The sequence below is a fragment of the Aptenodytes patagonicus genome, chromosome 1, assembly GCF_965638725.1.
Source record: "Aptenodytes patagonicus chromosome 1, bAptPat1.pri.cur, whole genome shotgun sequence".
NCBI lineage: Eukaryota > Metazoa > Chordata > Aves > Sphenisciformes > Spheniscidae > Aptenodytes > Aptenodytes patagonicus.
The window spans coordinates 23,500,908-23,518,089 of record NC_134949.1 but is presented as its reverse complement, the minus strand read 5'-3'; the positions used below and the strand labels follow the sequence as shown (position 1 = coordinate 23,518,089).

The window sequence follows — 17,182 nt, the reverse complement described above, 5'->3', positions numbered from 1 at the left end:
TTTTCAAATGCATGTTGTTGTGCTCATGTAATTATGTATAGATATTGCAAACAAAATATTTGGAACTTTTTTTGTTGTGGATTGAAAACTAAAATTTTCAAAGGTTTCTTGAAAAGAAACTGTGCCAAAACTTTTGTTTTCAGATAAAACAGATTCTCACTCTTTCTCTCTTAGGAAATCCATCCTAGACACAGAACTCTGTCTTGTTAAAACGTTGATCTAATCAAACCATTTTGACAAAAAAAACCCTTAAATTTGATGAGATAGTAGCTAACAAAACAGAACTAAAACTTTTTTATGAAGTTTGTTTGCAGGTCTCATTGCTTTAGCTGCAGTACTCATGCTTAAAATTAAGCATGTATTGGTTTATAGGTTTGGGATTGATGTGTTTGTGGCATAGTCAAAAAAGGAATTTTCACACAATATATCACACATACCAAACACACAATACCACACTATACCAAAGCAATCATCAGTTAATAATTCAGGCATTTAAATGCTGGGAAAAACTAACTATGTTTTGTCAAATATTTTGAAAATGGAAAGTCACTGTCATGCAGTTTGCTGACTGTGCTGGAGTTTAAATGTTGACATTGTAACAGAAGGAGATTCAGTTTCAGACACTTCAACTTTCATTCATATAATTTAGGACCCACCACAGCTTCTTTAAGATACGTTACAAAAATACAGCTCCTTTGGGGAAAAAAGCACAAGGAGCCATCCAGGCTAATTCAGGAGAAATAACATTTAATAACTAACTGATTGTGAAGACCCATTGACTTGACGAATGGTAAGTAATGTATGGAGTGAAAATGTCTTAAAGAACATCACAGGTATAGTAACAAAGTGGAAAGTCCCTAGCTGTCTTTTTTAAACTTCTTTGGAGGGGTTTATTAACATGATAGATATCTATATGAATTTCTCTTTCTCTTTGCATAATCATTTCTAATGCACACACAATCATTTGACATGGGAGTTAGAAGATGTGAAGATTGTAGATGGACATCCATTTCTTTGATTTTTAAGTGTTAATAAGGCAATACTACATATATCCACTAGGTTACTGCTTTCCAAATTCTCCATTGATTTCTCTCCTGTTATTTCAAAGTCACCTTTATTGAGATAAGCATCTGCTACATTCCCCTGTCAGAGACAGGATACTAGGCTGAATAGACTTTCAGCTTAATCCAGTCTAGCTGTCATAAAGTCTTACAAACTGTAAGTTCCAGAAATGAAAAAGATCAAAATTATTAGTGGAGGTTCAAAAATATAATACAATCATACAAAATAATTACCGTCAGGACTCCTTCACTTTACAAACATATAAAATGCTCTTACTCTGAGGGTGAGAAGGGGGAAAAAATCCTTCCATTAGAAAATATAGTCACAAAGTTTTGAACAAATAAATTCACACACTGCAGAGTACACAAACACACATGCATGCAGGCATGCACGTACATACACGCAACACGTGCACACACACACACACACATGCTTAGAGTTTACACTGCATTCTTCTGATGCCATGATTATTATTTTATTTGTACACCCACCTTTACTGCACATTCTAAACAAACAATAGACAACAGTGTAAGAACTTTTTTCCTTAAAACTGCAACAAAACAAGTCTCAACATTTGCAAAACATTCCTTTATTATTAGAAATAAATTATTTTGTATAAAAATTAGCATGCGTTGATCATTGCATTTATTTTAGCATAACCCAGTACTTAATTCAGTCAGCCGTCACAAGAAACAAACTCATCTTCTTTTACGAGTTGAACAATGTAGGACAGGAAAGGAAATTGTCACAATCACAAAAAAGTACTTACAAATATAACATCAGACATGATTTGTTTCAACAGCATTTTTTTTCACAAGCTAACATTTTTTTCCTTTTGTGATTTACTTCCTTTTGTGAGTGAACAGTTCAGAAGCTTGACGCTCTGTCTCTACGTTATAAAACTGGACTATTCCTTCCCTTGTCATTTTTGCTTTTTGCCTCTTGTTTAATCCTTGTCCTTTAGGAGACTGACTATTGATTTGAATGTAGTCTACTAATATTTCCAAGACTGAATTTTGGTGGTGGTAAAGTCTTTGTTTGCAAGATCCCATCCTGTAGGTCTTCCAGTGAATTTCATCCCTGCTCAGTTTGCCTGATTGCTGTAACTGACATAAGTTGTCTTGGTAGAGGAGGCTGTAAATCAAAAAACCAAAAACAAACAACAACAAAAAACAAAGTTCAGGATTTTTAGAATCAAGAGAGAAGGAAAAAAAGAAACATATTTAGCATTTGAACTCAGATGGTGTCCAGCTATATTTCCAAATAAAATGGCCCATGTTCATGGAATAAAGTAAGAAAGTTTAAGCATGTATATAAGCGGTGAGTAAGTTGGATCTCAAGTTCTGTGTTATTGATGATAACTTATTTTGTTTATGACTTGGGGAAACAGAGGTCAATAGACAAGAACAATGATGAGTGGTTTTAGCATACTTGTAACAGAATTTCAACATACTATTTGTCTGGTATTATTTTGGTTGATTTCTGTATAGATGTTTTTTAATTTAGAGCTTGGATTTTTCTCTCTCTTCTACTGGTTGAAGACAACTTTGCAGCTAGTAGTGAGTTGTCCATCTAGAAGGAGGCTTATGCTCCTTGAAAGGAGCAAAGCCCAACATGGGAAACATCTCTCCAAGTTAGCAAAACTGAGTAGTAATGCCTACATCACATATTCTCTGGAGAGCCTTCAGACACAAAGCATATAAGTGAGCCAGCAGAAATGCTTATGAGAGCATAGGCTGTATTTTAGAGCTGTCATGCTATTATAGTCTCCTTATGTTGATGGTCAGCTGATCATTTCTTCCTTTGGGCAAAGCTGATGATACCCCTTGTTCAGAATGAGGCAATATGGTGAGAAAGTTAAACAAAAAAAAAAAGTGAACAACTATGAATCTTATGTGGAAGTTTGCGTCAGCTTCTAGCCCTTATATCTTATCCTTTTGCTGTAAAAAATATGTCCCAAGTCTCCACTGTTGTGTTAAGGTAGTGGTGGGAACAGGGAAGTGGTGACATCAGGTCTCACAGGCAGATCCCTAATTTTAAACCAGTTGGGTACCTGGCAAATCAGACTGCTGGAGGACTGAGTCTCCTTTTTGTCTCTATAATAAGGTCTATGTCACACTGCATAAAGAGGAATTTGGCTTCCCAAATATGTTTTATATTCCGTCTGCTACAGACATATTCTGCTTATGATAGTGAAGACTGCAGCTGGCAGGATGAAAATAATTTGATGGCACAAAAGTTGTCTGGTCTATAGATTCAAAGATCTTAATTCTATTCCCATACCTTCCTTCCTTCCTTCAATTTCTTTTTTCTGTATAGAATCCGGTGGGAACAGCTGAGATAGATAGGAAAAGGATTCATCATGCTAACTGCTAAATCCAGCCCAACACTGTGATGATTTGGGAAGAACAGACTACAGAAACCAAGAAATGACAGTTTCTCTCTCCTGTACCAAAGATTAAACTAAATCAAGATCACTAAAATTGCTGCAAAATAATAGTAGGTAGTATAAATAACTAAGTTTGCTGCTTGCTTTTTCTTCATGTTTTCTTTGAGTTACTGGGCAATTTGATTCTAATATTACATTTGCCATTTTGTAAGACACAACAGAACCAGACCATTATAATTCATATATCACAATAATTTTTGTTCCCTAAGAATGTATATATAAGAATGAATAATCAAAAGGATGCTGCAAAACCTAATATTTCTTACTTCCACTTGTACAGGTAGCTCCAGTACTTTGTGTCTGGAAGAGCTAGTTCATGAAAGGATTGTTTTTGGCACACTAGGCAAGTCTTTCACATAGTTGAATACAGTATTCCAGCACCCACATGAAATAGCTTTATTTGCATGTATTGGGACACTTGAAGCAAATATAGCCTCATTTACATTTTTCAGATCTTTCAGATGGGACGTACTGCTCCCATCTGAACTCTCCCATGCTCCCACAGCTGGATTTCTGAGAGGATTCTATTTTTCCTTTGGCCTGTTAAGTTCCTTCTGAAAATAATGCAGGACTGCTGAAATGGCATCGAGTTCCTTAGAGCATAAAAGGATTTTGTTCCCAGCTAAGAAATAACAAATAAATGCACATCTGCAAACTCTGCACTCTTGGGAACAAAAGGATGGAGGGAGCAGAGCTTATTTTTTTCTGTCACCCTGAAAATAGGCTCAAATACGTGATCAGGTTAAGCTAGCTTACCACATTACCCTGTATCAGCTGAGTTCTATGATAACTTTTCATGTGTATGTTTTTAGCCCACAGCGATGTAACATAATCGGATTTATCACAACTCAGTAAGCTGAATTATGTGAGGACGTTTGCAAGAAGCTCAAAATAAAAAAAATAAGTAGCTACTACACCTCAGCTGATTTAGAGTAACTTGTTAATTTGCTGTAACTTTGTTGTATGTCTGAGACTTAAATAGCTTTGACAGAATTAATCTAGGACTGATCAAGAAACAAAAATTATCCTATTGAGTTCTGAGTGTTGTTACTTTAAAAAATGATAGCACAGGAAGCTAGTGTAAATAGTAGTTCAAAATGTATTAAATCTAATCTCATCTCCAAACAACGGTTTTTTACTTGATGAATATTGCAAGCGTCTTTATAGTTCACTGTAATAAGCCTACAGTTCCTGTCTGGGGATCTGAAAGTTTCAGCAACTGGTGTCCTGCTCTTTAAGACTGTTAGCATTTCATAGTAATAACATGAACCACATTTGGCAAGCATAGGTGGCCAGAGAAAGTAACAGACTTGCCTCAAAATATTTCTGGGAATGAACATTCTTTTCTAGCTCCTGTTACTACATTGCTGTTGGAACGAGACAAAAAGAAAAAGAATAAAATAAAAGAGGATCTAAAGCAATTTAGAATTATTATTGTGATCTGACCTATATGCATTTAAAGTACTTGTCATTATTATGCCTTCTGTAATTGCATCTGGATATTTTTTTTTTCATCCTGTTTCCCAGATACAATTTGTTTTCCACTGAATATGAATGTATTTCCACAAAAAACCATGACTGTATTCATGCAGGGACAACATGGAATAAAGTCTGTTACATGGAATAGGACGAACCAGACAGAGCAGAGCTGTCTCTGGATGGGAAGCAAAAGGAATTACCTGACGGTCTCATCTTATTTCTCACCTGGTTATAACCATTGTTATCAGTACCAGTATTTGTGCTTGGGAAATGGCGGGAAACACTTGCCACCCACTTCTGGTATACTAGGAATAGCCTGATTTGTTGCGATCAGCTTCATATACTATTATTGAAAAGAAACATCTACCTCACATGGAGTCAGCACAAGAAGAAATTTTGCAATGTTGAGAGGTTGTTACTATTGACCTAGTGAAAAGAACTTACGTAGCATTGTGCACTGATAATTCACAGGAACCTACAAAAGTTTTGACAATAACTATTTTGGCAGAAAAGAGGGAAGTTGATAAAATCCAAATGGTACAGAACAATTTTGGGGAAGGGAGAAACCCATCTTGAGGCCAAGAGCTCAATTATATAAGGACACCTCTCTGGAGTGCAAATAACTTGACTCTGAATTTTTGCCTATGAAACATTATGATGCCTGGATCAAAGCCTAGAGAGGATATACTCCTAGTGAGCTCAGAATTATATAGATGTGCTACTGTTAAAATCATGTTTAGAGCACAGTAAATAAGCATTACCCTGCACACATCACACTACTAGAGAAGCAGACTTGCTTCCAATAGCAGCTGTTTCCATGAATTATGCATAATCATAGTTTAAGGAATACCAGACACAGCATTTCTTAATTAGGTACAGTAGATAAACAACAGATACCCAAGACTTTCTTATTAACACTCTTTCTCACCCTACTGTGGAATCCCTCCTTTGACCTTTCCTCAGAAGTTTATCATTTTGCAAACTCAGCAAAATCCACCTCTCCCTTCTGAATTTTCTTTTGGTGACTTCTGAAGATTTGAGAAATTATTGAGTTCTTATATTTCCATGCTATTATTTGATCAACAAGGAATTTCATTGCCTTTCTCCTTTTGTCCTTTGTTATATGTCATAGTCTGAAGCTGTATAAACCCATAGCTCAGTCTAGCAGATTTACACATTTTGAAGGGTCATGAGTTTTTCAAGTGAATTGGTTTGCACTCAGTATCCTCCATGCATCAGCAACTATAATATGGTATACTTATGGACTATTTTTATATAGTCTTCAATCTGGCAAACTCTGATTGAATTCAGTGGGGGGTTGCATTTTTCTGAAATAAGTACAATATTTTTCTGCAAACTCGGTACTGACTTGTCTGAATGTACTCAAGCAAAATAGTACTATTTAATCTCCTGTCAACATCAACAAAAAGTAATAAAAATTCAAAAAAACCCCCTCATTTGCAGTAAAATGACTGAAAAAATTGTCTTTAACTGTAATAGCTGCTGTCCATTCCATATGACCTCTAACTCCTCAATAGAAACCAATTCTCCTTTACTACTAAGCTCTGGGGATAAAGTTACTGGCTCTACTCATATTTGATTATTATTATTGTGAAGTCCAGTTTATAAGACTGTATGTCATGTGGTGGAATGGAAGATATAACCTCTGTTTTCTTCTATACCAGAGCAATTTAAAGATGTGTCAAGATTCAAGAACTTTTCTGACATGGGAAAGAACTTTTTTCCATTACTAACCCATGACGTATTAGAACATGTAATGATTAAGCTGTATATGAATTATCACGATTTTGTACCAAGATGAGTAGGACCACAATAAAAACCTGGATGGAAAGTGTTATTCTGGGAAGCATTAGTACTCATGAGTTGTGATAAATGAACAAGTCAACAAATATTAAGTTAAAGTGGAAAGGTAAAAAGTATTATTTTCACTTCTGTATCTAACTGCCAAATAAAAAGTTAGCTGTTTTCATTATATTTTTTTCAACAGCCTTTGAGTTTTGAATATACAATGATGACCATAAATACACCTCATGAACTGTCAGGACATACCACGACTGGCACAGCAATGCACAACACATCAAATTAGCACTAGCTAAAACAGATCATTTTTAAAAAGATGCAGCTTTCCAAAATCTGCTTGTGCTTTTTTTTTTTTTTTTCTTTTTTTACTAGCCTCCTGTGAAAAACAATTTGTTTGAAACAACTCTAGGCATTCCTGCATTCGGCAGTACATGAATTCTGACACATCTTCACTGGATTCATGCAGAACAAGCAACAAAAAGAATAAAGTTTATTATTAAAAGAAAGTGCATTCTTGTGAACGTACATCTATTAGGAAGTGCTGCCACTCTTGACCATGGGAAAGTCTACAGATGACTTACTGTTGGTTTCAAGACTTTCACACAGTTCAGTTTTGACCTCGCCATTTGGTCTGTCATTTCCTTTTTGGGTCAGTTTGCTTTGCATTGTGGCAGCTGTCACTACAGCCTTGAAGCTCCGCTTCCGTTTTTGAACATTCTGCTCTGGATGAAAAATGATAATATAAACCTTGGGCATGTAGAGCATGCCCAGAGACACAGAAGCACTTAAACTCATGGAGACAGTAAGTGTTGTTGTCTGGATGTACATCTGGGGAAGGAAAGAAACAACAACATAAAAATCATTGTTATATTAATTTAATATAAGAAGGAAAATAAAGTAATTGACTTAAAATTACTAGGTAGAAAGGGAACCAATAACACTCTTCCTTTTCTGTACATACATCAGAAGGACCCTTGACTTTGGTTGCCTTTAATTATAGTCAAGTATGGCTGTTTCATGTTGGTTTTTTAACCTTAAGAGTAGATGGTAGAAACAACATAATATTTATTAAACTTCATTGTCATAAAAGTAATCAAGATGTTGTAGCAACTGCATTTTCAGAAAATAAACAAATATATCTGTACAGGAAAAGAGGAGTGACAATAGGGTTACTTTGTATCATCTACTTCAATACACAGAAGCCTCTACAACAATATTCCATGTGGTGATTCAGCAGTGTGTGCAGCATGGTTCAACCAGCAGCAGGCATAATGCAGAATCTAATTAATTCTTTGATATATTCTTTGAGTTTCAAGCTTGGGGGAAAAAAAAAAATAGTTTCTCCGTAGTGAAGCTTAAATATTCTTGAGTTTGGGAGGGGGTTGTTTGTTTTTAACATTTCCACCTAACTGTTGAATTCTAGTCACAATGCTCTGTTGGCACACAATAAATACATTAATTTGTCACAGTCCTAACTCAGAAATCAGAAAATCGGGGAACCAGGAAATCAGATCACAAAGGACCTCAGTCCCCTATAGATACGAAGGAAAAATCTGACATTTCTGAGTAAGTCTGTCTATTGTTTGTTACCACCTACAAAATGAAAGCAACTCTGGTCTTCCATAGTCCCATAAAAGAAAATGACAATGATCACTCTGTAAGAACAGCAGAGAGAAGTTTCTATCTGGAGAAGTATTCAGATAGTGTGTTAGAAATACTAATTGTAGTTCTGCTCAACATTTATTTTTTCTTAGGAAATTATATTTTATTAGACATTTTATGAGGCAACAATTTTATTTTACAATTCTCTGTGGTTTGCTAAACTGAATAGGAAATCTCTCAGTAATCATGTTGTTATGCTGAAAAAGATACTGAAGTAAAACCTGTTCATTGCCTTGGCAGTGGATTCACTGACATTTTTGTCAGCCATTTTTTTTAAGCACTAGCCAATACTATCACATTAGCCTGGAGATAAGGTAGTAAGTCTGTCTGCAATGTCAGCTTCAGATCATCTGTTTTTATTAAGTGTCCTTGGGTAACTTGGCCCTTGGCAGAAAAGTAGAGATATAATAAACTGGTGTGCAGTCACTATTATAGTTGAACATTTTTTAATGTCTTTCAGCTTACAAAGTTTTTCCATTAGATAGTTTCTCCTTAGAGATCACAAATAAACTGTGCTCTCACTTAAAGCAATGTTAGGTGAGAAATGTGACAAATGTATTTTGGAAGTGTGGACTGTTACTCTGAACCACCTTGCAAAGTATCTGTGTAATTGTACAGAAAACTGCCAAATATTACCATAAAATGAGGGATAGCCCAATCTACTCTTTAAGAAAAGACTGGCAATGCTTCAAGATTTGTAAGAAGCTGAACCTGCTTTCAGGGACAGCACCAGACTGAAAAGACAATCGGGATTGTCTTCCTATTGTGTTGACAAAAGTTACAGGAGCAACACCTTCCTTTATTTCAATAATACATCAAGACAATACATCAGGAAATATACACAATACAGTCTTTTCTCACACCAGTGAAATAATTCTATTCCATTCAATCTCCAAAATGACAGTGGTGTGCCTGAAAGCAGAGCTTGACATACATTTTGCATGAACACTTCTAAAGAAAACCTCACACAGTTACATTAATAAGCAGTTGTTTTCAGACTTCTGTGGAAGGATCTCTGTGCAGATGCATGTTCACATGCAAACAGCACCAATGACATATCCCTTTCTCTCCGAACCAGATTGTCTGATCTCCAATTAAACTGGTACAGCAGTGGCTTTTAGGGTTAAGTGTTGCATTGTGGCATCCGAAAGCAGAAGTATTTTGGTTCCTAAAGATGCATATATTTCCTAATCAGATTTGCAAAACTGAAATTAATGCAAGTAATACCTTTAACAAACTGTATTGCATATGAAAATTCCATTAAACATAAAAAATCCTTTTTTGAAGCCTTATCATTTTTTAAACTCCAACTCATCACAGTTAAGTGGCTATTTGAGCCTCACTCATGGAATCTATAACAATGCCTGGCATTTAAATACATATTTTTTAAGTCCTTATCAAGTACCCAAGCTGTAAGGCTCGTCTTTCTCTCATAGTTCAGTATAAGAGTTACATGATAAAAAAGGATAAAGAACCTCTGGATGTTATAGGGTAAAATACATACATTCATGTAATAGTACTAGTCACATTAGCAGCAAATACATGCATTATGGTAAATCTCAATGAACTTTTTTGTGATAAGAAGTCCCACAGTGCTGTTCTTACAAATACTAAAGAGAAAACATGTCTGCCTGAAAGTTTACATTCAAGTAAGCTTCATAAGTGAATCAACTCTAAATCTGATCATGCATTCACTGAAATAATTAGAGCCCATGGATTGCAATGCACTTAGTGCAAGTATTTTGCATGAGCTATATCATTACATCTAATGTATTTTCTGTGGATTTAATTGAAATGACCAGCACAACAGCCTATTTAAAAAAATCCAAATCACAGATAGTTTCACATTGCAGATTACAGTTCATATGCAGTGGGATTTATTTCTAATGATTGCTGTGTTTTTGAACCAGCCATTATAATTATTGAAACATTAAAACTAGAATGATTTGGGAATTTTCCAACAGAACAGTTTTCAAATAGTGAATAGAGTCTTTAGAGGGCTTCGGCCTCAGGGATACTGTTTTGCATGGATCACCCTTACTGCTTACTCTTTAATGAAGCTAATGAGAAAGAAGGGTTTCAAGAAACGTGCTGGACCTTGAGAGGAAGGCTTTGAACATACACTTACATGTACACATTCTGTGTGGTGTGTATATCAGTCTGACTCCATACGTTAATGCAATTGCATACTCAGCTGGAGACTTGTCAATGACAGTCTGGGTCTGATTCCTTTTCCTATTAGAATCATAGAATCATAGAATAGTTTGGGTTGGAAGGGACCTTTAAAGGTCATCTAGTCCAACCCCCCTGCAATAAGCAGGGACATCTTCAACTAGAACAGGTTGCTCAGAGCCCCGTCCAACCTGACCTTGAATGTTTCCAGGGATGGGGCATCCACCACCTCTCTGGGAAACCTGAGCCAGTGTTTCATCACCCTCAGCGTAAAAAATTTCTTCCTTATATCTAGTCTATATCTACCCTCTTTTAGTTTAGAAACATTACCCTTTCTTTTATCTCAATGGGCTTTACTTCTTTTTAAATGGTCCTTTGCAGTCTGAGAGTCTGCTTATAGGACAGGAACATCCCTTGCATCTAATATTTTCCATCTTTGGAGTGCCCCTTCTTGCAGCCTGATGAAGCACAAGTCTAGCAAACAGGATGCCACACACTTGGTGTGACTTTGTTTGACTCTTACCTTGTTTTATCCCTGACAAGAGGACAATGATGTTTTATGGCTGTGCATTCTGGGTACTTTTATTATTCTGGGAACATAACTACTTGTAACTTTTACAGATTTAGCTGCTCTAAAAATCAAGGAGCAACAAAAGTAGTTCAGCTTAATAAGATATGAGGTCTGAATAATTTTTCATGTGTCTCACAGTGGTAGCTCACTCTACAGGAGAATAAAGGTCCCTTTCTCACAACGATTCATGGTTAACAGAAATGAATTTCCTCACGCTAAAATCCCTTCTGAACCACAAACTTTTTGTCCAATAAAGCCTTTCACAGATGTAACAAAGACTGCTATATCTATTCTCCTTGTTCTTGACAGTCAGAAGATATAAGACAGAAAACTAAAACCATTGTAGCACAAGAAAAAAAAATCTTTATACTGTGGGAAAAAAATTTAGGCCTAAATACCTTCCTGTTTCCATCCCCCATCCCAACCCCACACCAGAACAGATACAGGACTTCTTATGTACCGTTTTCCACCTCCACAATTGACAAAGGATCCCTCACAACAGACTGTCTCATGTAAATGATCTAGACCCTGTGTACCCACTCAGACACATAATCTGTCTATCTTACAAATGACCTGGACCCTTTCCTCATCAGAAGGGTCCTACAAGCTTGGTAATATAGCTTCTGACAGCCTCAGCAGCTAAAATAGATAATGACTGTGTGGATATTTAGGGATTTTCTATCTTCTACAATTGATTCTAGGAGTACGTGTCTCCTTCTTTCTACTTTGAAAGTTAAATGCGACATAGGAAATATTGGGACACCCAGAAAGGATATTTTAGAAAAACACAGATTCTCTGATGGCTTCTTCAATTTGGAAGTACTTGAAAGTGAATTGCCTCCTTGGTAACCTGAAAAATTTTTATGCATCAAAGCAGGTGTGCGCACCAAATTGTCCCAGTGCAGGTAGCTGCATGATTACCTCTCAGCTAGGTTTCACTGCTTAGAATTGAAATATCCCCCAAGTCCCGAGTAGTGTCCCATCAGTTTCATGCTTGCAGAGGCAATGTCATGCACACAGCATGCCTTGAGTTCAACACAAAGCAACCACTTTCATTAGAGAAAAAAAATAGTGGTAATGTCACAACTTTTGTCCAGATTGCTTCCCTGGTTTGAGTCCTCCCCTACTTTCACACATAAGATTATATTCAAGCTCTCTTCAGAATTATGGTTTTCTCATGCTATTTATTTTCCGTTTCTACTCAGTTTTAATAGGTCATATAGAGGATACCTCCCACCCAGCCTGTTCCCTAATCTGGTTTTAATAGTATATCCTGAACAGGTGGGAGATATGGCTATTGTGATCTCTTGAGTGAATTGAATCTAAGTTTTCCACTTTGGTGCAAGTTCTTTAACTGCTAGTAGTGGTAACACAGAAGATGAACTGAAGTCCAGTAGTTAGTGAAGTGCTAAACCACAAAGGGAAGGCTTGGTACATCTCAAGCTATCCGGGTGCCTAGTGTAGATCCAACTCACCTACTTGCACTCCAAAGAGAAGTGGATGTTTAAAAAGACACAGCTGGTCTGATGTCTCTTATTGGCTAATTCTGTACAATTTGCCCTTTAGAAGTGCCTTTCTCCGCAGGCTAAAGAAACAGCCTCGGTATCAAACACTGGAGTCTGAACCATCCTGCTGAAAAAGATAGAGCCAGATAGGCACTCTTGAATGTGTCCCACACTGCCAGTAACAGAGCAGAAGACTGAATTATGATTTAATTTTTCCCTTATCGTTGTTACCAAATAGTTTATGTCTCTTATGTGAATCTTCTCAGCTCCTTCAGCCAGTTTCATTTTTGAAGGCCAGAATTGCAGCAAGCTTTGTTTCCCACAAGGGTTTTTCGCTGTCATACCCTCCTGCCACTCTTGCCTTCACTCACAGCTGTTGGAAGCCTTTACCAGATCATTCATAGCCAGAAGATAAATGATACATCATAAAATAAAGATACATGCCATCTATCCACAGGCATCTCACAGATTGGGAAAGACAGCTAAATGGTCCCTCTCCGTTTGTGGTGGAGAGAGCATGAGTCTTTTCAGTCTCAGTAAAACACTGAAAGCATTCATAGCCATCCTCCCTCTGCTGCAGAATCTAGAGGGTTTAGAAAAAGACAGTCCCCTTCTTCTTTTAAAGTCATGCACATGCCATAACGCTACAATTGCTTTTGCATGTGTTGCTGCTTGCTAAAGAGTTGACTGGATGACAACATTTATCGTTTCACAGTTGTGTTCACAAATCACAAAGAAATGCCATGTAATGGATTCCACACCAAAAATCAATATGGAAAAGCCTGGCTGCAGGCAAATATATTTGAAACCAGGAAAGTATAAACAGGGAGGTAACAATGCTGACAAGGTGCCAATAACTAACAAAAGGATTCATGCTTCTCTGCAGAACCTCCACCCCCATAAGCTTACACCTACAGATTTTTATTGTTTTCAGTGCACAGCATACTTTTCTGTCTGGACCTGTGGGAAGAAAATTCATTTTTTCTTGAAGAAAAACATTACAGGTGCGAGTCAGTTGTTGTTTTGCTCATATAACAAGATTATTTGCCAGGTATAAGATAAACTTCATGGAATGAGTATTCTTCAAACATTTGTTCCATTAGAAAACATGGGAAACTACATAACATATGTATTTTTTAACCTTTTAAAAATATTTCTTACCAAACTACCGATTAAAATGAGGCTTTGAGAGAAAAAGTCAAAGTCTTTTCACAGACATGAAAGTACGACATTCATTAGTTTATTATCTCTAGCAGTAAACGTAGGCTGTAATTCTGTACATTGCAGAGAAAACTGAGAAAACAAATCCTCTTTATTTTTGTCTGTACATTTCAGTTGCTTTCAGAAACTTTAAAAGAAAGGAAAGATCTAGTAAGTGATTTCAAATTAAATGTGTGCCAGCTTTAAAAAGTAAGAACTTTCATTAAAGCTTGGATGTGAGAGGAGCTATAAAAGCTTGTAGCCTCGGTAGAACATGTATATACCTGCATTTCAGAAACTGAATTATGGTAACAATGTCACCATTCAGATTTTCTACTTAAGTCTAATTTTGACCTTTCCTGCAATATTTATAAGTATTCCCTTTCTACCCATAAATTATTTTATGCAAAGAAAGGAATGGCTTTACTAGGTCTTTTTTTAGCATTGTATTTATTATTTTGAGGTAAGTAGATACAGAGAACTCAGAGTCCTCAGCTGCTCATTGGAAATGGTATGTTCCACAACTGCACATTGCAATGTTTGCATTGCATAGTTTCCCCTCCAAAGTGTTTTTTCACCACATGCCTAAAACTAACCTTAGTTCATCCAGACATTTTCCAGTGACTTCTCAATACCTGATTTTACCACAGAGGAAGAGTAGGACAGCAGTATCCCAAACAAAAACAACTCCTGAAACTCAGATAATGGGAATTTGAAGACATTCACTTCACCAAGCTTTGCTAATCTGCCCTGTCATTTGGGAACAACTTCTCCTTGGACCAGTAATAGTTGTCCAACTCTGTGTATTTCTTCATCTCATTTCCTAACAAGACATGATTCCTTTGTCACATGCAGGGTAATAGGTTACCATTGTAATGTATCAAATAAAAAAAAAAAAATAGTTGATCTCTAGGGCTGGGGAACAACTAATAAATATAATACTCTACCACTATATCTATATATTAGACAATGAAACAATGCTATGGTATAAGCCAGGGCACTAGGACTTTTAAACCGTTAAACTGTTAGAGCACTCCCAGCATGAGTGGGCCTGGGCCTGGACCAACTCACACTCTCCCAAACCCTTCCCAGGAGTTTGCCTACAGTGTGGGACAATTCCCACTATGTAATGTTGATATACCCACACTGCTCTTGATGAGAGATTAAGAGATTTTAATATTATAAATCTAGTGAGACTGTGACAACTGGCTTCATGGCCTGTGAATATTTTTGACAATGTATAGTTACTATTTTAGATAGAGCCTAAGAGGACAACACAGGAGACATCCATGCAGACCAAGGGATGAACTGATTGAGAGCAGCTCTGGAGAGAAGGACTCGGAGATACCGGTGGATGAAAAATTGGATATGAGCCAGCAATGTGCACTTGCAGCCCAGAAAGCCAATCATATCCTGGACTGCATAACAAGAACTGTGGCCAGCACATTGAGGGAGGTGATTTTCCCCCTCTACTCTGCTCTGGTGAGACCCCACCTGGAGTATTGAGTCCAGCTCTGGGGGCCCCAGTACAAGAAAAGCATGGACCTGTTAGTGCGGGTCCAGAGGAGGGCCACGAAAATGATCAGAGGGCTGGAACACCTCTCCTATGGAGAGAGGCTGATAAAGTTGGGATTGTTCAGTCTGGAGAAGAGAAGGCTCTGGGGAGACCTTATTGCGGCCTTTCAATGTATAAAGGGGGCTTATAAGAGAGACAAAGAGAGACTTTTTACCAAGGCCTGTAGTGACAGCTCAAGGAGCAACAGTTTTAACCTGAAAGAGGGTAGATTTAGATTGGATATAAGGAAGAATTTTTTTATTGAGGGTGGTGAGACACAGGAACAGGTTACCCAGAGAAGCTGTGGATGCCCCATCCCTGGAAGTGTTCAAGGTCAGGTTGGACGGGGCTCTGAGCAACCTGATCTAGTGAACAATGTCCCTGCCCATGGCAGGAGGTTGGAGTAGATGACCTTTAAAGGTCCCTTCCAGCCCAAACCATTCTATGATTCTATGACTCCTAGCAACATGGTACTTTCTCAACATGGTGGACATTAATGGCAGTTGTCATTTCTATTGGCAAATGTCACCTCTAACCATAAAATTCTAGAAAATTGGCTTTTTTGCCTGTTTTAATTCCTTGGGTTTGTTCCTTCCTCTTCCCCTTATTTGTTTCAGTATACAAGCTTCAGATGTTTTAGCTCTTCTGCAATCGCTACATTTGAAAAAGCTTTCTGATGATGTGTAACCCCTGTAGACCTAGTCTGCAGTTTTACAGATAACATCATAGAACACTGGTATCAGAAATTATGCTGTTTTGTGGCAAAAGATGGAGAAGATTAGACTGAAACAAGTGTTGCATTATCAAATATTCTACTTATTGGAAATGAGCAACATTTTTGAAGAGAAAAAAATGTTCAGCTTTACTTCATCTGCAACACTTAATACAATGTTTTATTAAGAATAGCAATGAACTAAAGTCTGCTTCTTTACTGTGGTCCATCCTCAGGACATAGGTCTCATGGAAAATGCTAGGCACTTGCCTTGCAGACCTTCAAAGTAATTTAAAATATCAGTAGGTAATTTGATTCTTTTTTCTTCTCATAAGTTAGGTTAGATATCACACTATCATACAGCTTACATATACCACAGCACATAATTTATTGCAGTATTACGGTTTTTAAAGGGCCATGTGATCCATTCACCTCATCAGCCTTACTATAAATAGAGCCACAGTAGTCCATCACTGACCAAAGACCAATCTCTACTATGTCTGTTGTAATGTGTATGCAGTCCTGATATTCAGGAGTACTGAACTCCAAAAGCTCAAGTAGAAAGTAGGTACTCATGATTTGTAAAACTAAGCTAAGAAATATCCAAATACCAGTTAAAAAAAAGTCAATAGTAAATAACCGTATTGGAAAAAGTCTGTGCTGCATGGAAATTCGGAGGAAGGACATTATTTAAAAGTAGTTCTTATGTTATACATTAATTGAATCTTCAACATAATGTAGAAGTAGGATTTTTATGGTATATTGTGTTACATTTAAGATCTACTTACGGGCAAAATGCCAAGCAAAGAATTTATTGTTAGTCTAATTAAAATCTTAACAGCCTAATCAAAACTTTAGCAAATATTTTTATTAATCCAGTTACAATGATCTTAGCTTTTACTGTTCAAATTATATAATTATTACAGGAAAATCTCATTAGTAATATAGCTAAATCTGTTATACATGAACTTCTGAGTATCAGTCCCTTTTCTCC

The 17,182-nt window shown here is 36.8% G+C and overlaps 1 protein-coding gene across 5 annotated transcripts in view; it reads right to left on the bottom strand.

The window, feature by feature from the left end:
- Positions 1-1,194: 1,194 nt before the first annotated feature.
- GRM8 (glutamate metabotropic receptor 8) overlaps positions 1,195-17,182 on the bottom strand; it is a 388,670-nt gene continuing 372,682 nt past the window's right edge. For 3 of the 5 annotated variants that reach the window (XM_076329646.1, XM_076329666.1, XM_076329656.1), the window contains exons 10-11: positions 7,393-7,639; positions 1,195-2,196 (exon numbers count right to left, since the gene is read on the bottom strand). In XM_076329646.1, coding sequence (XP_076185761.1) covers positions 2,147-2,196; positions 7,393-7,639 — 297 coding nt within the window. In that variant the 3' untranslated portion in view covers positions 1,195-2,146. Of the gene's footprint in view, positions 2,197-7,337; positions 7,640-17,182 lie in introns of all 5 variants that reach the window. The other 2 variants (XM_076329675.1, XM_076329685.1) reach the window with 1 other exon arrangement.